Genomic DNA, 27,808 nt, shown 5'->3' on the forward strand with positions numbered 1-27,808 from the left:
ATTAGATGTTTTCAAAGTCTCATTATTCATTTGGTGTTTTGTTTTCTTGAGTCGCCAAATAGTTTTAAACTGCTCCCTGGTTGACTAACGTGAACGTTGGCTGGAAAAAACAGTATTGTAGTAGTGTCTTGCGTACTGCCTGCTTACTAAATGATATTCTGGTTGGAAACTACCAGCGTGTCCAGCAGATTACTGATTTTTTTCAGCTGATCTCACCAACACTTTTGTTAGAAAGCTGAAGAGGAGATACATCCATCTCTGAAGAGATGAGCCGCACGCTGTGTAGGGATTTGACTAACAACACTAACTGATAAGACTGAATGGATTCTGTCTATATGTACCTGATTATATAGTTTTATTTGCATGAATGTAAGGTACTTCCTGAATGGTTGGAAAGTACCATTACTTTTCCTCTAGAACAGTGATTCCCAGGTATGTCTCATCAAGGGTTAGCTCTCAGAGCTTGTCAGTAATCAAAAATGCAAATTCAACACTAAGAAGTGCTATGAAGGGAAGACACAAAACAAGGAGAGTTATGTTCTCACTGTTAATTCTTGGTGTGCCCACACTTAAGCACAGTATACAGTTCTGATCCTTTTCTGAATGAAGTTGAAAGTCTAGGCAGGTATCAGCCAGTAGCTTGTTTCTTCCAGTGTAACAACTGAGTGCCATAACTGGAAATTACTGGGAACTGCTTTCAGGAAAACGCAGAGATTGTCCTCTATATCATGGTCTTTGGTACTGCTTGCCAGGGGTTTTGTTGAGTAGAAGGATACAGGAATCCAGAAGAAGACAGGACAAGTGCTTGGGAGAGCCACTCTATTACAAAATAGACAAATCATGTCAGGCTAAAAAGAGAGGTACACAAGTCCAGGAAATTACTCCAGCAAAGTATATTGTGTGCTTGCTCTGTGTGTGTCTTTCTCTGGGCATCTATTTACAGTGAATGTTGGAAGCTGATGGTCTAGTATGTGCCCTTAGTCCAAGCCAGTTCAGCTGTTCTTATGCCATCTCAGTGTTCCTTGGGGTTATGTTTGAGGGTCGCTGAATTGGAAGCTACTGAACCTACTACTGTTGTCACTTGTGACTCATTGTTTAGAAACTAAAGAAATGTGTTCTCCAAACTTCAGCATATCTAGAAGCATAGCCTTGGGGAAAAAAAAAAAAGGTATATTCTGAGTTTCTCCTTCATCTGCCTTGTATAATTTTTATTTTGTTAAAAAATTGAATTGTTTCTGCACATATTCAAAATTGTCTTTTAAAAATTCCAAAACTTAAATTTACATAGTCGTAACTAATGGCTGCAATAGTTTCTTGTTTTTAAACAAACTATCAGTTTCTTGTGCAAGATAAATAGAGCAATATTTTCTTATTTTATGAAATAACTCTTGGCTTAAATTCCACTTTCCTTATGTGATAAGTCCTTCCATAAGACACAAATATTCCAGACATTTTCTCTGAATGAGTGAGCACTTGCCTTCACCCCACTGTGAAATTGTGCACCCAAATGTATTTCTCATTTCCCCTTCCTACCTCTCAGCTAAACTTGGAACACAATAGATTGGTTAAAACCATACAAAAACCTACGGAATGCCATCTTAATGTATGGCTTTTTACCATGCAGCTGTTTATCTTCTGCTAAGAGGAAACTAGAAATGTATTTTTAATGCCAGGAGCTAGGCTTAAAATGCCATTACTTATCCAGTGGGAATAGATTTGAAAATTAGTAAGCAATTAGATCAGTAGGCAAATACATTTTACTTAATGTTGTAAGTCTCATGGGCCTTTCAAACATCCTGTTAGCATCACCTGTTCTTAACTTGCAACCTTTTAAATCTTTACCTAGTCATAGGTAGCAGCACTACCTTGAAAGGGAAAGTTTCTGTATACTTTTAATTTTTATATATGAGTTGAATTCTTATTTTTTTTAAAAAGAGCTTTCTTGGTTTTGTGAAGGCAACAAAGATGTACTGGGATCGTTAAGCTTTTTTTTGGAGAAAACTTCTTCCTGTAGATAACCATCTTGAGAAGGGCTGTAGCTGGGATAACAGAACATATGGGCCTTGTTGTGATCTTTTGAACTGCCTTGAATTATGTCCTTAGCAAACACCAATGATGTATTTGTTTATAATTGCTTATTTTTCTTGCTGAGTTTAGACCTCTGTGAGCTATCACGTCACATAGAAACTACTATTTAGAAATGGGAAAAATGTAGGAATTGTAGACTTCTTTATAATTTCAAACATTAAGCCTCCCATGAGGACACTGTAGGAAGGACCTTGTCATCTTCAACTTTACTATAGGAGTGTCCCATCATTCCTTGTCTGCCAAAAATTCATACTGATTTATTCAGTGGTGTAGTATGAGGACTTGCCTGAAACCTCAGTCCTGGAATGAAATCCAGCCTGGGGAGCCCTGTGGACTTCATTAGGTTACTGTGCCACAACAGAGACCTTATTTTGTAATAGTTGTACAAGGATTTCTAGTTGAACAACATGACATTCTGCATTTGAGTAACAGTACCAGTTAAGGCTTTAGGCTCTTTGCCTGAGACGTAAGTGGGAGCTTTTCCTGAGTAAGACCTGCCCATAGGAAGAAAAATGGGGCTGTATTTCATTAGTGCTCATGAGTTGGTTATCATGCTTCCTGTGGTGTGGTGTGAATCATTTTGTCTCTTTGTGCGTCTGCAAAGGACAGACGGCATTTAAAGCTGTGTCTGCAGTTGTGAATTTTCTTGAAAATTGGCTGCATTTGTCCCTTTGGAATAAAATAAAATAAAAGGATGATTTTGCTCTTCCTTATAAACCTTGCACAATTTGAGGCAATTTCCCTGTGTGTGTGTGTGTGTGTGTGTGTGTGTGTGCGTGCATGTGTGTCAGGTTTCTAGTGTGCCATTGAAGAGCATTCTATTAGGGGTTCCAGACCCTGTTGGCAGGAATTTCTCTGAACTTCTGCAGAGGGAAACATCAGAACTATTCCTTAAAGCAAGCACACTATTTTTTTTCAAGAAAAACTGAAGCAGAACGTGGGAGTCCATTTTTTGAAAATCAACGTGGCATTTTGCCAGACTTATTATATTCAGAAGATTCCTTTGAACCTGTTAAGTGGTTGCACTTTCCACTGCATAGTGCAGTTCTGGTAATGAACTCAAAGGGAAACACAAGCACATCATAAATAAGGAAGATATGATAGAGAGTTGATTTCTGCATGCGGCATTTTGCCTGTGCATATGAAAATTGACATCATGGTGTTGGAATGTTGACCATGTTTTGCATTTTGCTAGCTGCTTTTACTGGAAAGCATGTGTTTCAAAGGGAGTTTTTAATTTTTATAAGATTTTTCCTCCATAATAACCTGGTCTTATTTTGAATGTAGACTTCAGCTATGAATAAAATTTAACTCATGAAGTAAGATTCTTCTTGTACAAAACATGAGTGAATATACAAACATTTCTAGTTAGTGCATGTGTCTGGATTGGAGTAGTTGAAGCTAACATTTAGGATCTGCTGTTACCTCTCAGCTTTGCCTTGGTTGAAGAGAACCTTACTATGAGAATAAAAGAACTGTGAAGAGCTCTTAAAAGTAACTGCATAAATGTGGGAAAAGCATATTTGATTGCACAGAACTAATCCTCTGTGGGATTTTCACTACTGTATCTTCTTAGCTCCAGCTCCATGTGGGTCTGTGAAGGAAGGGAGCTAGGAAGAGAGGCTGGCAGCAATGAATAAATGACACTGACCCTTCATCTTGACAGTAAAACAGACAACATTCAATTAGATCGTTTCAGTAATGATCTGGCCTGTCTCTTCCATCTTCAGAACTCAACTTACCCAGAGTTTCAAGGTTATTTACTCTGTAGAATGTTGGCAACCCATGTCATCAAGTCTATCCAGCCTCCTCAGAGGAGAGTTCCCTGGTACAACATCCTTGCACCTGCTAATTCTTTCCCATTCAATATCAGACCATTCCAAGTTTTGTGGAATCATTCTGTGCTACTGAAGCATCTTACTAAGCTTACAATCATGATTCCCAAGTGATATGGGGTAGGCCTTGTTCCATTAATGGAATATTTGTGTAAAAGTATATAACTCCAGGTGATGTTTTTAACACCCAAGATCAAAAGATTCAAGAGTTAGATATCTTTATTATTATGAGGAATTACACTTGCATCTTTACAGTAAATCAAAAGTGGGCTATAGCTAGTACCTGTCAAATAATAAATGCATTATTCTTTGTCCACAGGAAAAAAAAAACCTAGAACATTTTTTAAAAGAGCATTTAAAACCTCTAAAAATGTATTTCCCCTTTTTAGGTGGTGGTATATAGCGTTGCAAGCTTCAACTTACTGCTGTAGAGCAGGTATATATCTTGTTGCTATAGTGTATTATGTGGAAACACATGCAGGCATAGTGTAGGTAAAAGCATTAAGTCTTTATAATGTTCTCCTGCAAAATGAGATTTGGTTGTGGTTTTTGTCTGCATCAGAACTGCAGGTTCCTGATAGATTCTTCTCTGTAAGTTAGAGAACTGCTGTATAAAACAATAGACTGTGATTTACATTGATGTTATTTTTAGTTGAGAAAGTGGATGCAGCCAGATGTTCTCACATGGCTAATTGGGAGCATGGCTAAGGAGAAATGATGAATGATGCTTTGTGTTTAATGATGTTGTAGCTTGTTAGGCTGAATACTTGCTCTGAAATGGGGCTTGCAGTGGCACGATTGGTCTTGTATGGAGGGCCACTTGTTTGATTTGTTTTGTGTGTTGGAACTGGCTGTTTAAAGTAGCTTAGATAGAAGAAAATCCTATTCAGAACTGCATAATTAACTTTAGAGAGGTCAGACACTCTGGAATCTGACACAGGGAGTGCTAGAGTTCATATGAAATCTAGGTTGGTTGGACATGTGTGATTTTTAATGGGTCTTCCTTTCAGAAACCTTTCAGAAACTGAACAGTCTTTGTGGAGAGATTTGTACTCAGGTTTGTGTCTTCGCTTTTACATCCGTTCCTCTATTTCGAGGCTGCCATAGCAAACTGTGCTGTGGACATGAGCTGTTACTACCTGCGCATCTCTGTTGCAGTGGACATTTCATTCTGAATAGTCTGGGGCTGGTGCTGTGCTCAGCTCTTGTGGGAGGTGCTGAAGAGTGAAGGGCTCTCAGGGAGACCAGTCTATTCTTGGCCTCCATGCAGAGGGCATGTACAAGCTCAGAGTTTTCAGAGGTGTGTAAACTGGCTCATGGGACTCCAGACCATCTGTTATTTTTCCTATATTTTGTAAATTGAAAATCTAAAACCTTGGCTAATTGGGCTCCCCTCTCCTCCCCCTCTTTTTTTTTTTCCTCCCCATTTTTTTTTTTTTAATAATTATTCTTAATGTTTCACGAGAACACGTAGATCTAAACATCTAACTTTACATCTCAAATGTTCAATCACTCCTGTCACTTTAGCTACCTACAACTTTTAATGTTTATTCCTGGAATCCTATTTCAAGTATAGCAAGATTTGTGTAAGCTTTATTGTGAGGGGTGAAATTTAAACTTTATTAGGATTAAGTGTTTAATAGTATAATTTGCTGCATATGTTGCAAATACAAGCTGCTATGAATAGATCCTCTGTTTAAAAAAGAACATTTGATATGTTATATATGGACTTAAATCCAATATGTTGTTATCTTTTACTAAAGGAAATTATAAGAAGAGATTTACAGAGAAGGGTTTATTCTATTAATGTCTTTAAAATACTTCTCAACCAAGGATGATCTTGGTTTCTGTAATTTTCCTGTGCTTAAAAAGCGCTGTACATAACTTCCTTTGTTCCTTGACTATTATTCTGAAAATAGTACAAGTTTGGCTGTTCTTCGTATACGTGAGGGGAGAAAAAATATTAGCAGTAGTGCTAGATGAATATTTACTTAAGCGGGGCACTCTGTTTTTCTATTTGTTCACTCACAGCAGACTTGAGGATTTAAGTGGAAGGCTTCCTGTTATATTAGTGGAAATTTTTAATGTGATATTTATACCTGGTGAAGAACTGGGAGAAAGGTTCTCTATTCTCTGCCAGCTCCCTGCCTCCCAGGAAACAGCAGAATGGGATTCATTGCTTTAAAATAGGTATCAAGTTTTTACTCATGGCGGAAGGAGCAAAAACAGGAGTAGTGCAGCCTTGTGTTTTCTCAGTCTGCATGAGGTGTTTGATTAATCTGAAATGCTAGTGATTGGTTTGGATCCTTACAGCTTTAAGACAAATCAGAATGATTCCTTGTTTCTGACTGGCTATCATGAATGGTTTTAGCATATTTTGAGATTCAGAGATGACATCAAATTTTCTTGGCATAGGCATTTTGACCTTTAGATTTTATTATTGCCCCATACTTCCATTTAATGTTTGTAGTGTCATCTTTGAGGATTTACTTTAGGTAGGGAATTGTGTGTTTTGTTTTGTTTTTTAAAAGAAACTGGTTCTATTTTTAATAGAACAACTTGCAGTCAGACCCTTGTTTTATTAAAGATGGAGTAGCATCTGTTTAGCCTTGAGAAAAGACGACTGAGAGGGGACCTGATCCAGGTTTATAAATATCTGAGGTGTGGCGGCCATAGCGGAGAGGCCAGTCTCTTTTCAGTGGTACGTGGAGACAGGACGAGGGGAAACGGACATAAGCTACAGCATAGGAAGTTTTGCACGAATGTGCGTAAGAACTTCCTTACGGTGAGGGCGACGGAGCAATGCAACAGGCTGCCCAGGGGGGTTGTGGAGTCTCCTCCTCTGGAGTTATTCAAATCTCACCTGGATGCCTACCTGCGCGACCTGGTGTAGGGAACCTGCTTTGGCAGGGGGGTTGGTCTCGATGATCTCTAGAGGTCCCTTCCAACCCCTACAATTCTGTGATTCTGTGGTATAGATTCATATAACATGAAGGAAGTAGCTGCATGCATCAGTAAGAAGAAAAGCATAGGGAAGAAACAAAGTCATTCAACCATTTTCATACTGTTTTCTACAAGATAGCAACAAATTTCAGACCTCGTGTGGATGTGTAGGATTCCCTTCAGTCTTCCTTCTAGGAGCTATAAAAAGCTTCCATAAAGGCACAGAATTACACCCTGAGTCAGGCCAGCACACTGGCTTTATTCACTATAATCAGGATAAAAGAATATCTTGGCAAAAATAACTGGGCTCTGAAATAAAGATGTTCTGGACTGATAATTCCAAGTACAGCCAAAGTTGCGCAGAAATACACAGGTTAAGATTTATGTTCGGGTCTCATTATTTGAAATGGATGCTGTTTAAGTTTCAAATAATAACATTTTACTCTGTATAGAATGCAGAGGAAGCCAGGCCTTTTAAAGACTGCAAATGAAAACAACTGAATTACTGCCATAGTTAGCTTTAGCATGGTGGAACTGTGGGTGAACTAGCTCACTGTCTACAATTTGTAAAGCAATGGAGAATGTGAGGAGATGTATAAATATGCAGAATAAGAACACATAAGTTGACTCTAGAGCACAGTATTCCATATCATTGTTTGCAAATTCATTAAGTCTAGATTCTTGCTTCAGTAGTTTTTAGTGTCATAGATGTTTTCAGCCTGAAAAGAAGTAATAGATACATAGGGCAAAAGGAATCCTCTGCAATTAAATATAAAGGCAGAAGAATTTACTTGTCTTCACACAGTCCATTGTTCTTGGATTCTGTCTGTATTTTTAAAAGTTTTAGAATGCTGAAGACAAACATATGAGAATCTGGAACCATGCTAAAGCTTTAGATATTGAACTGTTAGGGCTGGCCTCCTAGCTCACATTAGCTTGTACTGGCAAACTAAGAGCTGACTGTGGATAAGAGAATTCAGAGGAGGTTATTGCCTCAGATCCATCCAAAACTGCTCAGGAATAGTTGAAAAATATTTTGTAGGAATAGTGCCCTTCTGTAAATCTTTAAAATTAAACTATGCTGTCAAGAATTTAGTTTAACGTTATGTGCAAATGGTAGCAGTGAAAGAGAAGCTGCTGGATATGTAAGAATAGACGGGTTTGCACTGTTGGTTATAGAAGTCAGGCATGTATTAAGAACTCTGCATTTGCCCTTGTTTTTAAAAGCAGTGAGCTGAGTATCTCTTGTCCTGTAAGAGGCATGGCAGCCTTTCAGAAGACAAGGTCAAGTGGACAAACCAAGATTATGTGTACTCTGGTAAATTCAATAAATCTGCTTTTGAAAAGCTGTTTACACATGAGCTCCTACTTCTGAGGAAAAATAGTAATGTTTACAACTGAATTGCTGAAACATTGGAGGCTGAAACACTAGCCCACAAGTTGTGTATGCCAGAGCTAATTTCTCATTTTGTGTGTGGGACAGATGCATTAACAGAGACTTAATCATACCAGCAGCAACTGTGAAGGTCAATCCCTCCAGAACTTTTCCTGGATTGGTCATGGTAGTAGAGCTTTTCAACAGCTTGACTAGAGCCTTCACTTAATATTCAGTTGCCTCCAATTTTTGAGGTGCTAGTAAATCCAATGAAATGCCAGTAACTAAGTGCACTCTGAGAAGTGATCAATCCTGCAGTTAGGCTCTTCAAACTGCTAGAAAAGAGAGTTTATCTTGCCAGCCATCTGTTATGCCATCATAAGCTTCAGTGTGGTATTCTGAAGGAGTAAAATTATTCTGTTAAATTTCCTGTAGAAAGATAATCGTTATTGGAAAACAGTGTTTGACTTATGACATGTCTCAATTCATGTGTCTTGGGAGCTATCCGTTGTACGTACACATCTGCTCCTGCACACCCACACAGGATGGGAAGATATTCTTCCACAGGAAGGTCTTCCGTTCCCCTCAGTATGCAGGTGGTATGTATTGGCAAATCACATATTGTGGATGTGGTAGCCAAGTTCCCAGAGTAATGTACACATAGTGAAGCAATTCACTCAACATCAGCTGCTGAGATGAGAATACAAGATGGATCACTAAGAGTTTAATCACATGCCCCATCTTTCAATGTGATACCTATTTTCACATGATCTTGCTACCAATTACACTCAAAATACAGAAAGTAAGAAGGTTAAGACTGTTAGTGAGATCAGTCATAGTGAAGGCATGTAGTGCTTAAAATATTTAAAACAACAAAATGGAGTGCATTTAAGAGAGTTTCGTACTTTTCATTTGATTCCAAAATACTAGTCAATGTGTTGCCTTTGGTATTCAGTATTATCTATTCTTCTTTTTTTTTTTGTTTGTTTGTTTTCATGGTTATTGAACGTCTTTCTCTTATCCTCTGGATTATTTTAAAACTGCTTAATGAAATTTACTTACTGGTCATGGAAGATGAGTGATAAAGTCATAGTGTTTAAACTATTCTGATTAAGGCAAGCATCCTATTCTGAATTAGCCATTTCTGTTTTCATTTTGTCTGACTTGCTCAGCTGTGTCTTTTAACATTTCAGCAATTCCACTTCATTTAGAGGATTTATTCTATTCTTCCCAGGAGCGAATCTGTGTTTATCTTTTCTCACCTCGGTAAGAGCCCTTTCCCCTCCACCATATCAGTCCTCCAGCATTACTGTCCACATCGTTTAGAAGAAGAAAAAAGAATCATTAAACTAATGACCATCAGTCTTAACGGTTGTCTGTGAACAGATGACTGCAGTGCCTGTCATGTGAGCTTTCAGTTGCTGGTTTTTTTCCTGGCACTAAAGCACAGTTATCAAAGTAGTGGCTTATTAGGAAGTGTAAACATAAAATACTGCCAGTTAACGTTAGCAGAAGAATTGTGACCCAGAAGGGGACTATCTTGAGATCAATGGTAGGTCGTCTTTCATACTTAGTCTTTTCATATTTGGAGACTGTTTTTTTGGGGAGCTTCTGCTTCTTTTGTTACATTGTTTGCTTTTCATTCATGCGTTGACTTTGTTCCAGTCTGCCTTTCCTTTGTTAATGCTGGACAGCGTGTATGACTCAATACAATATGCAATTAAAGCCTTGCCCTGCTTGAGATGCTTTCACTGGCAAGAGAAAACAGAAGACAAAGTACACTTGGAGCACAACTTCTTCCCATCCTCGAAAAGATAAAGAGAAAATGAGAAAAGGAATGGATGAGGGTAACATTTGGCCTCACTAGACTGAGGGAGTAGAGTTCAGCTGAGAAGTAAGTGTGAAGCTGAGTAAGTTAAATATGGAACAGCATGGAAATATGGTTGAAGAAAGTGAATTGCAGCATTTGAATAGTGGGCGAGAGTCAGGGAAAGCATTTCAACAGCAAAAGGTTTGGTGGGGATGACAAAGAGCCTGGAATTCTATGGTAAAGAACTCAGTGATAGATGACAAGAACAGAGACGCTATTAAGATAATGATGTCTTAGGGATTAAAGAAGTTCTACTAGGAAGTTGTATGCTTTGCCTGATGGCTGATGTGTCATTGAGCTTTACTGACGGTAAGAACAAAAAGCTCGAAAGCTCTGGAGTGTTTGCAAAATGCATTTGATACTTAGAGACTGCGTGCTGTGAACAGTTTCTTTTGGGAATTTCTCTTTAAATTCCTGCTGAAACAGGTGTGCGCATGTGGAGGGCGCTTGGCTGAAAGGCATTCACCTCACGTGCCTTATTAATAGCCTTAAACCAACATTCCTACAGCCAAGCCATGACCATTTAACTGCTTCCTTATTGTGAAAATGTGCCTGGCCGAGTCAATGTGCTGGGCTGCTTAGTCCATAAACCCTGCAAAGGTACTTACTGCAACAGGGAAAGAAAGGTAGATGAAGAATTGGGTTAATATCACCAAAATTATCAGAAGTGGTGGAAAACTAATGGTGGAAAAATCATTTTCCTCTTCATGTGTTAGGCACGTTCATGTGGTTAGCTGCTCTAAATCATGTTGGCCTGAGAGTGAACATCTGGCTGGGGCGTTCTCTACAGTCTAATTTCTTTCAGGTGAGAAAGGATTCATCTATTAGAAGTAACAGAGGAGAAGCAGTTTGATTATTTACACTTTTATTCAGGGTGGTCTCTTTTCAACTGGAATTCTGGGACATCTGAAGATCTATTGGCAAGATGATTGCAGGGCTCTCAGTACTCCTCTGAATCAAGGTAGGTAAAAGACAGCATCAGCATAGGCGCTGTTCTCCCATGAGTTGGCAGTACCAGCAGTGTGTTTATAAGTGTTTGGCCACTACACACCACATGAACTGTCCTTTCCCATCCTGATTGAAGGAAAGGGAGAAAAGCATTTCTGATGTAAAGGACAGTACAGTATAGTACTGTACAATATATACAATACAATTTCCTCACCCACCCAGCTCTATGGCAGTGCTTTGCAGGAGGTCGTGTTGGTGCTCTTGGAACGTGCTGGAGGAGTTCTGGCGCCACTGAGATTGTTCTGCGTTTACTTGAGAGATTTCACTCTTTTAATCTGGATGTGCACAAGCCCTTACACAGTCTTATCTATGTGTATTTATTTTTTGGAAGTCACTGAAGGAGGTCAGCAAACACTGCTGATCAGTAAGAGCTGAGTGACCTTTGTTGTATGCTTAGTATATTCTTTTTCTTAGAAGGGTATTTTATGTATTTATGTATTTAATATATTTAATATATTTATCCTGCAGTAAAATGATTTGCCTCTGGAGAGGAACCTCACTATCTTATTAATAAAGTTCAATTTTTTTTCGGTTACCTGGATTATACTTAATTATATGTTATTTAAGAGACTCTGACAGTCTTATTCATTGAGATGGTGATAGATATTGATTTTTTTAAAAAAATCTTTCTATCTTCTTAATCTGTCAAAATGATTTACTTAGCATGCTCTTTTAGTTGTACTTCAATTTTGGCCTATTTGATTTTCACCAAGTATTCCAGTTCTTTGTGGCAGTGAGTTTGCTCTTGTTTCTAGGTCTGTTTCTGTTATGAGAATTTGTAGTCTTTTACAGTAGCAGAGCAAATTCATATGCTGCATCTCTCTAATTTAATTCATAACAAGCACCATGCTGTTGCTAATGACAACACTGCATGAGCAGTATGCAATGATGAAAAATTGTTAGTGCTAAGGCAGGCTTTTTTTGGTCTGGGTTACTTGCCAATTTTCCTCTGCCACCTGAATCAGAAGCAGATGTACTGAGACAGGGCAGGGAGAGAGCTCCCTGTCATTAGCTGTGCAAGGTGTGGCAAAGCCTGGTGACGCATTAAGGAGTCACTGCTCAGCCTGTCCCACATCACGAAAGCCTCTCTTTATATTTGCATTTGTGAACGTCTTTATTTAATGCCACAATCTTCAATGACAGAAGTACAATGTGGCTTAGGATTATTTTTTTTTTCACTTAAGTGCTGTGGTTTTAATACCATTCCACTGCCCCACACATTTCCCTTCTTTGTGCTTTCATTATGCAACAGGAATTCTCTTAAAAATCTGGATCTGCCACTAGTTCTAGCAGGTGTTTGGCTTCTGAGCGCCAGAGTTCTTTTCCTTATGCAGTGTATGGATGAGAATTTCACTGCCCTTAGGCACAATTTCAACTGAAGTATATGAAAAGCATGTTACTGTGTCAGTTCAAATTATATCGCTATTAAAGAAAAAACTCTAAAGGAAATTAAATACAAATAATCACACCAACATAACATAACATTAATAACATTAAGGTTATAATTTAAATTAAAAAGAATCAGGAAAATCTGAGTCAGGAGTGCAATGTCATACTTAGCCAGACTCTCCTGAGAACAGTCATTGTAAAAGGTGGATAGTGACAACTTTGAGTAATATGAGATCTCTTGATGAATAACGTTATAACACCAGAGCATAGAAGAACTAAGCAGATTTTCTCACTAGGTATAATATCCTGCAGATGAACAAAGTATTGTGTGAAGTTTTTATCCTACTTTCTCTCACCAATAGCCTATCTATCTGATTACAGTTACCTTATTCCAGTATGTGACAATGTGCTGGGTCCCGTTTTGCTTGCATATAAAAACTTGAACTGCTGGCCACCTGCCTTGCTTTCCTCAATGTGTTTAAACCTGCATGTGGACGGGTTGACCATGTCGATCTCAGATACAGCTCCCTAAATTCTGAACCTTATATTCATGTCTGTGTATGTGTATCACTGTAGTGAAATGAAAACAAGGGGATATTTTGCAAGTGCTGTGCAGAGCTGCTCACAGAGCAGTGTGGTAAAGTTTTACCAAATTCTTGATTTATGTTGTCTTCCCATTTAGGTCCACCTCTTGGTTACCTATGAACATCTGTATCTTTCTTACACCCTGTCTTTAGCACTATTAAGGTTGCTATTATACTGGATGAGGAGATGAAAAGAAAATAATCTGTCAGATTACTTGCTCTGTTGTTTAGTGCTGTATTTCACTGGTAGAGGATGAGGCATTTGCAGTATATAGCTTGCTCCTGGCTCTTTGGCCTATATGGCCCACAATCATTATTCTCTGGTGTTATTACTATTGTTAGTATTGTTATTACTAATGTCTGCAGTAGATGGTTGGCCAAAGCTATTGAGTCTTTCTTGCCCTCCATGATAGAATCTCCTGCTGCTCAGTGAAGGGAATGCATTAAATCATTTCTCATTTTGTTTTGTTCTTTGATCCCTAAACAATATGAGTATCTTCAATCAGCACGTGTTGCTCTGTGATTCCACTCCCTCTGACAGTGATCCTACATAACCTAAATTATCTTCTTTTCTTGCCTTTTGTAAATAAGTCTGCTATTCCTCAAGGATTATGTTCCAGTCTCCTTCAGTGTGTGACTGAAGGAGACACATGGGCAGAATGCAGTCATCTCCATAGAACAACCAAGGTTGTCTGTTTCCTGCAATGGAGTCCATTACCTTTGTAGAAACATCACACCTGAGCAAGAAAAAAGCTCTCTCACCACATAGTGGTCATGATAAAAGAAGTTATAATAAAGCTTTGTCAATACTACAAATAGTATATATATTACTATAAATAATAAGGTTATCATAATTTCCTTGCAAAAAATACTAACAGTATTTTTGTAACGTATTTCTTTTCCTATGAGACTGTAAGACCCTTAGAAACTTTCAGTGAATGAATGAGAGCTCCATATGAATGTACTTCAATAATGCTGAAAGCATATGATTTATGACAAGAATTTTGCCAATTATTAGGTTAATAAAGAATAAAAAGTAGGATTGGTTTGGATAGAGTTGAACATATGGTGAAAGAAGGGATAATGACTGTTCTAGAGCCTTCAGTTACCTACATCTGTCTTGCTTGAAGAACTTCAAGAAGGTGAATTAACAAAATAGTGTTTTCTCACTTCTAGATTTTTTTTTTTTACAAGATATCTTCACTTTCACCATTTTTAGGCATAAAAGTCTGTTCTATCAAATTCTGTTCTATCAAAAGGATTTTTGCATCTTCCACCTAAGAAAAGTATAAAAAATGAAATGAAAACACCTGCTTATCTACTCTCTTGGCCCTTTAAAGGAACAACCCCCAACCAATGGACAAGTGGATTCTTTCTTTACCATTCAAAGCTATTAACATTTTATGTTATAATCCAACACTTTTAAGATAAGTTGCTGAACCAGTAAACAAGCGAAGAAACAAAACCGATAAGATTAGTCATATTATGTCTTCGGGAGGTACAGGCTCAAGGATGAATTGCCTTCCCTCCATAGCAGGTACAGCCCCTGCTCACCACACTGCTGGCAGCCTCTCAGTGTGATGCTCCTGACATGTCCAGTGCAGTTTCTCAGCATCCTTAAGGAGATGAAATGTAGAGTCATACTGTGCTGAGCTTATAAATTGTGTCACCGCTGCAGCAGGGAATCAGGGGACAGGGATTAAAATTACTTTCTTATTCTTTTTGGCACCTAATTTCCTCTTTCCTCGTGGTAAATCCATATCTTTGTGAGCCTTTTTTCTTGTTTTTAAGAACAGACTTGACATACGCTTTTTGTATGTAATTCTATTCTCACTGGTAATTGTACCCTTAATATCCAGACTTCTTGGTATATGTTTTATCCATATGCTATAAAATTGCTTTCAAACTGGCTCTAAATATTGTTGTACCCGTTTCCCCAAAGACTAAATTAAAGGCTCAGGATATAATGAGGCATTGCATATTTTGAAAGCAGAGTCTGATCCACACTCACTGACTCTCTGACAATAATTGGGAATGAACTGTGTCAGGTTCATCTTGTCTAAGAGTGCTGTATTTTCATGATGGCTTTTCTTTTACGTAAAACTGGGTAGCACTGAGTAACGTTATTCACAGGCTTAATAGTAGGTGTAATATTACAAGAGGTGTAGTCCTGCTGTAGATATATGTACTTTTAGGCCTTGGTTCTGTAAGGCTGTTGGTGGGAGCTTTGCCACTGATACAACTGGGAACAACTTTGTTCTCCCAGTGTGAATCTTTCAAAAGCAAATTTTGAGCCCTTCGACCCTTCAGAAAGAATACAGTCTGCCTAAGCAGCTTAAAAGGCGCTTCATTGGAGAAAGGAAAACTCTAGGGTTTGTATTTCCAGAAGAAATATGAAGCAAAGTTCATATATAAGTTGGGTTTTGAAAGTAAATCAGATTTTGGCTAAATACTACTGCAACCTTTCAATGGAAAGTTTAATCTCTTAGCCAGACCACAGTGAGAGAAAACATAAGTAATTGTTGATAAATATTCAAAAGCTTAATCACTAGTACAAAATTTAAAAGGTACACAAAGAGGCTTTCAAAATACAGTGTTCTCAGTCTGCAGCCTAAGTTCCGCTGAGGAAAATATCTTTTCCCTTAATCTAGAGAAATTTTGGTAGAAATAGCTTTCTGGAAGAACTGAAACATAGTGCCTTAATTAAAAAAAAAAAAAAAAAAAAAAAAAAAAAGTCTCCAATATCCTCTTGTTGGTGTTAAAATAGTACAGACAGCACTGAAAAGGTTTTGGCTGAGGACTATTTTCTATGTGAGAATGTGATCTTGAATGTATTCAAGTTGGGAATAACTCCTAGTGCTGAATGGGTGCAGAGTGGGCTTGATTTGAGCATCAGAAATGATGTGTACAATTTCTCTTTTGCATCTGTGAATATAATTGTACGTATAGCTTAAAGTCCCTTTTTAATAGTAGACATTTCTCAAGCTGTTGATGAAATTTTAACATGCAGTTTGCCTACTGACAATGTTTTATTATGTCACAAATAGGTAGATGAAGTACTATGCCTATGAATTTTTGCTTATCTTTGAATGCATCTTCAAGTTACAGGATTGTTTTCCTTAGCCGATCTCTACATGTTCTAGACAAGTCTAGAATGAGAGATAAGAGTAAAAATATCTTTTGATTTGGTCTTAAATTGGGGCAATCTGAAGTCTACCTTCAGCAGACCTGAATGTGAACTGCTGTGAAAAGAGCTGTTGAGTCACACACCTGAGTTCTGTCTCTGAAAGTTCTTCTGGTTCAGCACTCAGGTTGTCTGGTCTCAGTTGTGACTTCCTTGATGAAACTTGGCTGCCATATCCAGAATTCTGGAGGATTCTTCTATGAAGAACTGTTTGATTTTCATCAGTTTAGCTGCTTTGCCAAGTGTTTTTCTTTTTCTTTTCTTTTTTTTTTTTTTTGAGGAAAGAATGATGCTTAGTATCTTAATTCTGGTTTGAAATGTTGGCATCTTAGTTTAATTACTATTTTAAATAATTGGCCTGATCACTTCCAAGGCCTCATATTTCAAAGCATCTAGCATTAAGAAGCTGGTGTGTAGGGTTTTTTGTTTTTTGTTTTAAATCTTGACCATAACAAAAGCTCATCTGAATCTTACTAGATATTTATTCATTTACATTGATTGCTCTCACAAGGTCTGAGGCTTTGAGCTGTTGATGTGAAATTACATTCTGATGCACTTGATGTGGTGATGAGACTGGAGTGTTGTGCTCTGTTTAACTTTTTTTTTGTACTGGAGTCCTTGAAAATCCATTAAATTGAACTGCTACTTAGCTTGTATATTAGTTCCCTGGGGCAGACATTGTGCTACAACATCTTAGTAGGCAGATACTTAACATGAAGAATTAAATTGAAGGCTTTTTAAAATGCAGTTGGACTTGCTGTGCATATTAATCTGACAAACATGTATTTACAAGTAATTCAGAATGCAGATGCAATTTCTCTTTTGCCTTTTTTTTCTGATTTTTTTTTTCCTTAAAAATGGCTTTTGGAAACTAACACTTCAAATACCGTGACTAATTTTCCCCTTCCAACAAGAGCTACTAAAAGATCCGTGGAAGTATATGGAGCTAACTGCATTCACTGTGCTGGCTGATTCAGAATTTACCTTGGGCAGGACAGTGCAATTACTCATAGCTGTGAAACTCTAGGTGACAGAGCATTATCTTTCATTTTTTTCCCCCCTTTAAAACAAGATGTTGATGCAATTTCAGGAACGGTGTGATATTTTGTTGTCTTTGGCATTTAAAATTGAACATTTGGAAGTTTTCATTTTGTTTTTATTGCCATGTGAAGCAGTTAGTTTTGTTTTGCTCCATATTCTAACAAGCATGTGGGCTTAGTTAGGGAAGGACTGATTTAAGTCTTGGTAATGTTGATTTGGATTAGGCTTATGTATGAGCGTAGTTCTTGTTTTGCTTCTTAAATGTAGTTTTTGGTGCTTCAAAACTCCAACATTAAACAATTGTGCCTAAAATATTAAAAAAAAAAATTGTACCTAAGAGATTATTGGTGCATTTCTAATTATCTTCAAGTCATTTCTTTGAGACATTCATTCTGTTTTCTCATCTTTTCGACCTTTACTCCTGTGAGCAGAAAGCTCAGTTTCTAAAGCTACTCTTATTTATATATAAATACGGAACAATTACTTTCCAGTCTTCTAGTAGCTATGATTAAATTGAGTCATGGCATGTTATTATGATGTTCAACTGAACTTTGCAATGGCCTTTGTATCAAATGATCTCCAATAGTTGTAGACTAAACTAAATTTTTCAATTTCTCTGAAGTTACAATAATAGTTTAAATCCTTAGATGAAATTCTTAATCTGTACCTTGGAAAGAATGAGCAATGATTAATATTTAATTTCACAGGGCAACTCTACTTTTTTTTTTTTAATTGCTCTGATTTGGCAATTACAACAGAATTGGATGGCAATAATTAATGTGAATCCTGGGTACTCAAGGAAAAATAAAACAGTTAAAGTAGTTTATGTTGTTGAGTGGTTTCAGAGTATGCTAATAAGAATCTTCACGGATGAAACTGAGTCAGAAGATGTGCAGGAGCAGCATACATAATGTGATTCTATCATTGATAGATAATCTGTGTGATTGACTACAGCTAGTTTAAAATAAAATCCTCTCCTCCAAATAGCATCAAGTGGGTTTTTGGTACTGGGCACTGTTTTGATCTTCAGAGCCACTCCATGGTACTTCACCATGCTACTTACTAATGATAGCGGAAGCACTCAGCAACCATCCCTCTCTTATCTGCAGTAATAAAAAATAAAAGCCTCTAATCTACCAACTTCCACTTGCAAAGATGCTTTTATTCAGAATAATATTTAGAGCAATGAAATCAGGCAGCAGTAAAAACGGCAATAGGCAGATCTCAGTGGAGGGAGATCTAAAAACCAGAGACTCAGCTATGCGTTTTGCCTTCTGCAATTGAAAGTGGAAGAGTAATTTAATCTTCAAGCACTCAGATGGAGAGTGATGAGTGAGGAAGCAATCACAACCTGAGATCAAAGCTGTGCTCAAAGCATAAGCCTTTGAATAGGCATGGTGCCGTTTTACACTTCCCAGAACGTAAATACGTTATCTATTTCATGGGATATATCTCCTTGATTATATAGGTGGAGGGACGTAGGATGGAAGACCTTATTATTCTTTTTTTTCAGTTTCTGACTAATAAGATATATGTTCTGATAAGGTTTTAAAACATCTATTTATGTTTCCAATTTTAAAATTGTCTTGTTTGTTACTACAGCAGTACACACTTCCTTGCTATCTGATGCATTAATTTGAATGGGTTTTATACAGTGATTTTTATTATCTGGGTTAACTACGTTGTCTTCTACTTTCTTTGTGTTTAAGAAGATCATAAAAGCTAGTTTAAAATGCCTGTTCTAAATCTTAGGTGTACTTGTAATTTGACACATTTAACTTGAAGCTATTAACATTAAACTGGCCATTAAAGAGAGTTAAAACACTAGCAGGAAATGTAATTGTTTTTTGAAACCTGCACGTAGAGCCTTTAGCTTAAAATGTGAATTTATAACAGATTAGCGAAGTCATGCCGATCCCAAATATGCTATAAACCCACAGACTGTTGAAATTGGAATTACATTTAGGCAAAAGGGCCCATAGAAATATAAAAGACTCAAAAGGAACATGGGTAGATTCCTCAGTGGGGACTAAAGCGGACTAAAAGGAAACAGTGCAATTTGAATTCAATACAATGTATAAACGAAAACATACTGGAGAGCTTCAGACAGGAACCATGCAGCTTATTTTGAGGTGCCTATACCTGTGGGGGAGAAAATATTTTATTATTTTACCTTGATCCAAAAGAGATCTTTGAGAATTAAGAGCTGTTATTTTATTATTTTGAATTTTTATTATTTTCTAAAGACAAACTTCTTGATTTAGGTTGTGTATCAGCTGTATTTACTTGGCTTCAACATCAGCTTGCCATGACAACACACTGTATTCTTAGTAGATTTTTGTTTTTAACTGAATGCTTTGCTGCATTCCTCCTTCACTTGAGTTACGCTGACAAGGTAGCAGTACCTATTGCTGCAGTTAGACCAGTCTTCAGTTAGAGCATCTTGTGTAACCTTAGAAAATGTCCATCTTTTGCACTGAATTTTTTTGTGATTAGAAAACATATCTTGCTTGCCTTAATCTAGCAAATATTCTTCTGCTTCTTCACTGGCTTGCTATTGCTTTTGATACAGGAATTGAATGTGTGTGGGATAAACCCTTGTTTTTCATGTAATATTTATTACATCATTATTTCAGCTTCAAATGTTGGCATCTTTTATATTCAAAGCATAATACTGATGAATGTCCAACGATTTTCTATTTTTAAATATTTATAAAGATGAGGAGCACAAGCCAGTTAATCGCTGCATATTCTACTGGCAAACTTGTTTATGGGAAATTAAGCAGCAGTATGATATATACATTTTTCTAAGAAGTGTGGTGGAGTGATTTGGATTTCTTCTGTTCTGGAGTTCGACAGCTCTTTCCAAAATATTGTTATAAATTGCTAGTATTTAGCACTATTCCTTTCCAAAGGATTTCACAAATATAAGCTAAACTTTAAAAAGCACTGTCAGTACAGGTCACTTGTAACTGCGTTTTACACGTGGGGGCACTGAGGTAGAAATGTTAAGTACTTTAAGCCAGGCCACTAGAGATTTAGAATGCGTATCTCTTATCCGTTAGCCCTGTGCTGAAATCATAGGATTACATCATGGCCATATTCCCTCACATAAGATCTATCGATATTCCATTGACACCAGTGGGGAAAAATGCCAGATTATGTCAGCCAGCTTCATGTCTGGGCTATGCTGAACCTGTCAAGGCCTGTGTGAGCTGCAGCCAGCTTGGATTCAGCATGAAGCAGTAACTGTGGACCTCTCTTTGTTACCTTATGGGGAAAGTATTGTTATCAAATGGAGGTCTTATTCTTCATATCTTGTGATTTACTTTGGCATAAATAAAATCAGTTGGCTACAGCACACAGTTGAGACTGCTGGTATAACAGGCGTTAGAGAACGTCATGATAACTTGACGTGAACTGGAATTACTCTTCTGCAGGTCTGATGAAAAAAATCCTCTTTAAAATCGTGTTCAAACTTGCATGCTAGCGTGTGACCTTTTACCCTAGTCTAGACATGTCCTAGCTATTTCTAGTTTATATGAAGATTGCTTGATTTAGGACAAGTGTGTTAATTTAATGCTTGTCACAAATGATGAGATTTACAGTCTGAGAAGCTGACAGCTTCATCTTTGCAGAACAGAGTAAGCAACAGCAGTGTAAGCTTCTCCAGACCCATACTGTGAATGGCTTGTCATCTGTTTTTTATGAGATAAGTTGTGAGCTTCAGCAAGTGAATTCTCTGCACAAGAGAGGAACTACAGAAGCTCTTGCTTTTTTTTTTTTTTTTTTTTTGCTACAAACTGGTTGAATGACATGCGTGATTTTTGAAATCTCTAGTTATCTGATGCTGAGATTACACTCCTCTTGCTCGGTACAGTTCTAGCCAACAGCCTAGAAACTGGTTGATGGCAACTGTTAATGTAAAATTATTACATATGTCAAAATATAAGAAACAGTTTAATTAAACCCCATTTATTAAGCTGACTTTTTGGGAAACATCCAGCAGTAACTTGTGCAATTCATGCTTTTTTCTTCCCTAGAAGGTTTCAACCTCTTGGAAGGTAATTTTATGTCCTTGCCCTTCCTACTCTTCACCTACCCTAGCTGGACCCAGTACTCTCCGTTCAAAATATGATTGCTCATTTTTCTTTTCCATACAGAACAATTAGCTTTCTAGGATAGGGCTCCTGCCTTAAAGTAACATGAAGGATGTGTTAGTGTGGCACACGTGCTATGTCTGGTATGCCTTAAACCTGCAATACGATAAGAGCACATTCAACCAGTATGTGTTCAGTGCACTTAGCATTTTCCACGTGTGCTATGGCTGCAGAACATGCATAGATTACTTAGGAAAAATATCTTTTCTAATAAGGGCCCAGGAGTCAGAGGGCCAACTCGGAGGTACGGATGCAGACAGAATTAACTCCTCTGGAGATCAAAACAGGCTCTTCTTCTCCTGCACTGTTCTCAAAAGCAGTTCACCAACTGCGAATGACTTAGAAAGTTTTCATGGACCACTGCCCAGTGTTCAGTTCACCATCCAGTTTCTTCCTTGCAACAGTTTTTTCCTGCAGGATAGGAAAGTAATTCAGTGTCGCGGTCTAGCAAGTCAGCCTGTTTTGAGGAGGGCTGGTCTAGAAGTTGTCTTCCAAGCTATGATTCTGCTCTTCTGCTGTCCTGTAAGAATAGAGATGATGTATTTTCTGCAGCAGTCTTTCTAGTAAAACATGTAAGAAAAAAGAAAGCATTGCTTGATGTTGCTTTTTTAGTGTCACTTTCACTGTCTTTCAGCTGTGATAAGTTAAAACCACCTATGTGACTAATATACCGTCTTTGCTACTGAGACATCTTGATTGCTTTTGAACTTCTGCAAGAATTTGGAATATTCGTCATGGACTTTAGGAGTAAAATATCCCTCACTAAATAATTTGCTTTAAAAACATGTAGCTTTTTTCTGTTTTTCAGAAGTTCAGAGCTAATCATTTTCACTGTATGCATACTTAAAGTCTTGTCTTGTGTCTGCAGTAGCAGTAACGTGATGTTTCTGAATCTCTTACAGACAAGAGCAGAGCAGTCCCAAGGTGCATACTTCTTGCCTGAGTTTGCCCTTTCTCCACAAGGGAGTTTTCTTGAGGATACCACAGGAGAACAGTTCCTCACTTACCGTTACGATGACCAGGTCAGTAAGCTATATGTGAAAATGGCAGACACATTCATGCAACTCTGACACATGGATTACTCTGAATTAAGAAACAGTGTACGATGTCCTTAGGAGATGCAACAAGCTATAGCAAAATGAAAATGAAGGCTCTTAAATAGTAAAATAAAAATAATTAAAGTTTAGAAAGAAAAATAATAGATCAAAAAACTTGTGGAAGATCTTAGAGGTTATAATAGAGATGAAAGCAACTATGTTTTAATTGTGAGTTAGTAGATGTTTATAGTACTCTAAAATGCATGGAATTAGAGGTTGCTGTAATTTCTGTGAATTGGTTTGACCTATCCTTAACTGACGTATTTCTTGGAGATATTTAATCACATCTTCTTTCTTGTGAAATGTCAACAAATTCTGTTTACAAAGTATTCAGCAGGGGAGGTTGGGTGCACTCTAAAGAAACAAATGCAAAGCAGAATAGTGCATGAAGCAGAGTATTTAGAAAGCAACAAATTATGTATTTTGAAGTTAGGCGTTTAATGCTTTCTCCAGATCCATTGAAACATTATGTTAAACACGGAATATAGATATACAGTAAAGAAAGCAACATGAAAGAAATGCTGTTAATCTTGGCGAAAGATCTGAAGTAAACCTAGGAAATGTGTGGCATGCTGTGGAAATTTACTCATATACAATATGTTCCAGAAGTCAGTTGAAATTTCACATCAAAACAGTCTGAATTACATAGACACTTACAGTACATGTCTTAGTGGAAGAGGAGGGAATTTTTTAGGAAACAGTCTCCAAAAAAAGCTAAACTTGCTTTGCAGTCACAGGGTATGATTCTATATAGTGATTACCAGTTTGAGTTTGAAAGACTGTCTCCTTGTTGGAGTTATTTAGAGAAAGTTTGTTTATCAGCTGCCTGCTGTAAGGAAAGAGGAGAACTGTGACAACTAAACATTAGAATGAAAAGCTGTTCAGGAGGACAAAAGGAAGTGAAGAAGAAGAAAGTGTGTGGAGCTCTTGTAAGCTAGCTGAATATATTTTAATATGTTTATGATAATTATATTTGAGAATCTTGATTCATCTATAGGAAAGTTTACATGTAAGATGTTCCCCAGGAAAAAAAAAAAAGCCTGGCAAAGTAATAACTTGGAGTACAGTAAAATGCAGCTGTGACCCAGGCTGCATTGAATGACAGTAGTAGAAAAATCCTGTGAAAGGTATATACCAGAATCAGCTTCCATTAAATGGAGCGCTTTTTAGCTGAGACAATAAATCAAATGTAACTGAGGGATAGTACAAACAGTCTATTCAAATAGACTATGTGAATAGCATTGATGATTTGGGGGGGGAAAAAAAAAAAAAAAAAAAAAAAACAATTCCCACTCTCTATAAAACCTCAAATACCAGTATAGCTGTATACATAAGCCTGTTACAAGCTCAATTGCATTTGATGGAAAGTTTTTCCATCTATTTTTTTGGGATCTGAATTAGATCTTCATTAGAGCTGGCTTCTGTTCTTTCACAAATGCAACTCAGACCTTTACAGATAAGTGCAGGAATAATGAGCAGTATGAATTGAAGTTTAAGTTCTTGGAGCCCAATGATGATAAAACATCAGAAAGTTGAAAATAAAGGCAGATGTACTATTATTGTTATTACTGGATTCTCTGAAGTGAAATTTGGTCATCAAGACTTACTAAAAAAATGTAAATCTGTTGAAAGCCAGGTAAGGGCTGATCTATGTCTGGTTCTCCTTCCTTAGTGTAAATCAAGAATTCTTCTATAACTTGAAAACAATTATTGTGTAGGACATTGATCATAGAATTATAATAATATGCAGTTATAATTTATGCTTTTGCTGACATGTTCATATAGTTATGAATTTTGTTATTTTTAAATGTCATTGTACTCTTTTCAATTACATTCACTCTGTGAAGGGAATTAAGATTTAAACTGGAGGATGAGATTCCTTCACTGGTTAATTTCTTGAATTTTGTAGATTGGTGTTGATAGGCATGAGGAATAGTATATTTTTCTTATGAGCCATTTGATTTATTCCATTTTGTTGGAATCTGTTGTGTTACTGGCAAATACCTTAAAAAATGAATGATCTTTTTATGTTTATGAAACCACCACTTATGGTACAGGACATCTTGTAATCATTCTTAATGCTTGAAAAGCTGACAAGCATGGTAGATCTCAAAAGGATGTGCCAGTGATTGAAGAGGAATTTATGTAAAGTGTAAGGGCACTTTTAAATATGTAATATAGCCAACACTAGAATGGAATCAGTATAGAAATGTTGCCACTAATAAAAAAAAAAAACACAATAGCTTATTCTTACACACCATACCTCAGTTTAATTTCAACAGTTCACTTTCTATGCTGTCATTGTGGATATATGTTATTTCCATCTCCCTGGAGCTGTACTGTGAGCATCCATGCAGAGTCCTGGTATTCCTGCACATACTAAGTTAAGTTTACTTGAAAATCAGAACGGTAAAATAAACTTGTGCACTTGGCTACAACAAATCAGAAAATAAGTTTACCCGATCCATTCTGAATATCATCTCTCCATCTGTGTTCATGGAAGGGAACAGAATAGATGAAAATTGGTGAGGCGTTCCTAGGACTATTGTGCTGGAGTGGGAGAAGATCAGTGGCCTTCTATGTCCTTTTGGCTAGTCAACAAGGTAGCAAAGTGCTTGCAGAAGAAGTGATCGTTCCATGTGTTTGCAAGTGTGTCCTCCTGTAATGCTATTCCAATAAAATTTCCATTTTGATATATGGATGGGTATTATTTCTATATAGCATCATCATCATGATCCAAGATTAGTTTCCTTACAACCTCCAAATGCAGGAATGTTTCAGAGGGGTTTTCTTTGGCTGTTGTGTGTGATATTTTTCAAGCAGGGAGCCAGTTTAATCAGGATCATTCATTCCTTTGTTAGTAAGTAATCTCGGTAAAAAAGAACTAGCTGTTACTTGAATATTCAGAAGTATTTGCTATCTGAAAAGACAAAGCTTACAGTTTGAAATGGAAGATGAGTAAATATTAAGGGGAACACACTGTACTCTGTTTTAGCCCAGGAAAATTACATATGAATTCATGTTGTACATGTAAGACAGTACATTTTGTTCTGGTTTAGTCTGGCAAGGAGGGTGCTCTCATTTTTGCACAGGATTGTACTAACCCCTTTGCATATTTGGTTGCTATGTGTGCACTTAAAAATTACATGCAGATGAAATTTTTGGGTTAGATAGTTTCTGAATTCAGTTAATAAGTCTCTTACTCCCTTCTATTGTGATATAGAGGAAAATAGATCAGATACTTCTATCTTTATTCACTGAGGTATTTTTGTGGCATCTGAATGGAATTTATGTAGTAGTTTTGACACATTCTGTTATCTTCAGGGAAAAAAAAAAAAACAACAAAAACAGTGATTCAAAGCAAATGTTATTGCAAGATTCCAAAGAACAGAAATATATGTGCAATGAATACCTTGTTATAGCTCTTGCATTGTCCAGCAAGCAATGTCTTGCATCAGTATACTTCATTTTTAAAATTGTACTGAGTCAACGTAATTTAAATCTAACAAAGTACCAGATAGATTTTGATGTGTAGCCAAAGGCTTCACTTGCCATTAGAAATTTGAGACTGAAAAAATATGCCCCTCTGCTATCACTCTCAATGAATTTTTGAATAAGTATATAAATAATAGTTCTCCTCCCAGCTTTAAGATACGAGTTATACCTTGCCATAAGGAAGTTTCCCGGTTTTCTTTCTGATTTCTTTTGGCTTTTTAACTTCTAATCTACTACAAGATTTTTGTTTTCTCTTCTAGAATACTAGTAGTACTGGAAAGATTTCTTACAAAAATAAAATGTTCTTGTTTTCTGACACTTAAGGCATAGCTTCCAAGTATTAAAACCATTCCATATGATGGACCACCAACAAGGACAGCAGTGAAAGCTTGGTTGTGTTGAATGTTTGAAGTACCTTTCCACTTAGATTGGCTGGCTGAAAGAGACAGCTAGGGGATGGGAAAAAAATAAAAGAAAATGAAGAAAAATGTTATCTTTTAAGTCAGAAATTTTTACTTGATCCCTTAGCTTTCTGTCTGACTTTTCTCCTATATATTTATGACATTTACCAATTTAAACTCATAGTAAGGGAACTGATTCTGGAATGAGACATATGGCACTAAGTAGTCCAATCTTGGCAACGAAATGTAGTGTTTCTAAACAAATCTTAAAAAAAAAAAAAAAATGCAGTCAGGGAGGGTGGTAAATATTGGCATCTTAAAACCACCCAGTAAGCAATTAAAATAATGAAAATCTGCACTTTCAGACTTGAGTGTGTTTAGATATGTGAGGTGAGGTAGAAGCCAGTGAGTCTGTTTCCAAGTAGATGTGCAAGTTATAATACACAGGCTGAGGCTGGTGCAGTTCTTTTTATAACTAGTGTTTCTTTGGACTTGCCAGAGAAATCTGCTACAAAGTGAAGGCAAAAATTAGGAGACTGAATATCCTGATGTATATCTTGTTCTGTGCGAGGGGAAATGCACCGTTGTCATTTCTGCATTTTCTGTTGGGTTTTGTTGTGGCTTTTACATGTTGTACAAACTGTTACAGCATGGACGGAAGTTGTCTTAGGGATCCATCCGGGCTGATGTCAGCAGCATCGCCCACCTCCTTTTCCCTCTGCCCTTGCTGACTTCCATCCTCACTGATCTGCCTGTGGAACTAAATGTGCGTCACTGCCTGGATTTGGTGTCAGCTGCTCTCCTTCTCTCTACACTTTTATTGTTGGCCTTCTGTGCTGCAAGTGCATGCTGCTGGCTCATGTCCCGCTTCCCATCCACCAGGAACCCCTCAGTCCTTCTCTATGGGGCTGCTCCCAATGAGTTCTTCTCTCAGTGGAAATGGAGATAGAAATTTTTGGGCTTGTAGATGAGTAGTGTAAGGGATGAAGGTTATTTGCAGTTAACACATTAGTGAAGACAAGCTCTAATCCTGACAAAGGGGTAGGATTTGTATTTAGTACATAGTGTCCCAGTGTTCTCCTATGTTACACTGTGACATGACATCTTTGTTGAAATCCTGAAGGAACATTCAGAACTATTAAAAAGGCTTAACATCTTGAATCCCAATCATTAGCTCTTCATTTAAAGATTCTTTTGGAATGAAGCAAGCAGTTCTGAAGTGGATGCAAGCTATTTTGGGTGTTTTTCCATGCTGCAAAACTTCCACCAAACAACACTCCCAGTGATTTCACTTGCGTATTCTGAGTGAGTTGATAATTTTGTCCACACACCAGTGGT

At 37.2% G+C, this 27,808-nt stretch overlaps 1 protein-coding gene across 14 annotated transcripts in view; it reads left to right on the forward strand.

The window, feature by feature from the left end:
• Positions 1 to 27,808, forward strand: part of ADAMTSL3 (ADAMTS like 3) — a 190,414-nt gene that overhangs the window by 19,627 nt on the left and 142,979 nt on the right. For all 14 annotated transcript variants that reach the window (XR_014885806.1, XM_085233767.1, XM_019619471.3 and 11 more), the window contains one exon: positions 22,380 to 22,499. Coding sequence is in view for 13 of the 14 variants with exons in the window: in XM_085233767.1 (XP_085089893.1) it covers positions 22,380 to 22,499 (120 nt within the window). In the remaining variant the exon portion in view is untranslated. The remainder of the gene's footprint in view (positions 1 to 22,379; positions 22,500 to 27,808) is intronic.

This window comes from Meleagris gallopavo, chromosome 12 (genome assembly GCF_905368555.1).
Source record: "Meleagris gallopavo chromosome 12, MGAL_WU_HG_1.1, whole genome shotgun sequence".
NCBI lineage: Eukaryota > Metazoa > Chordata > Aves > Galliformes > Phasianidae > Meleagris > Meleagris gallopavo.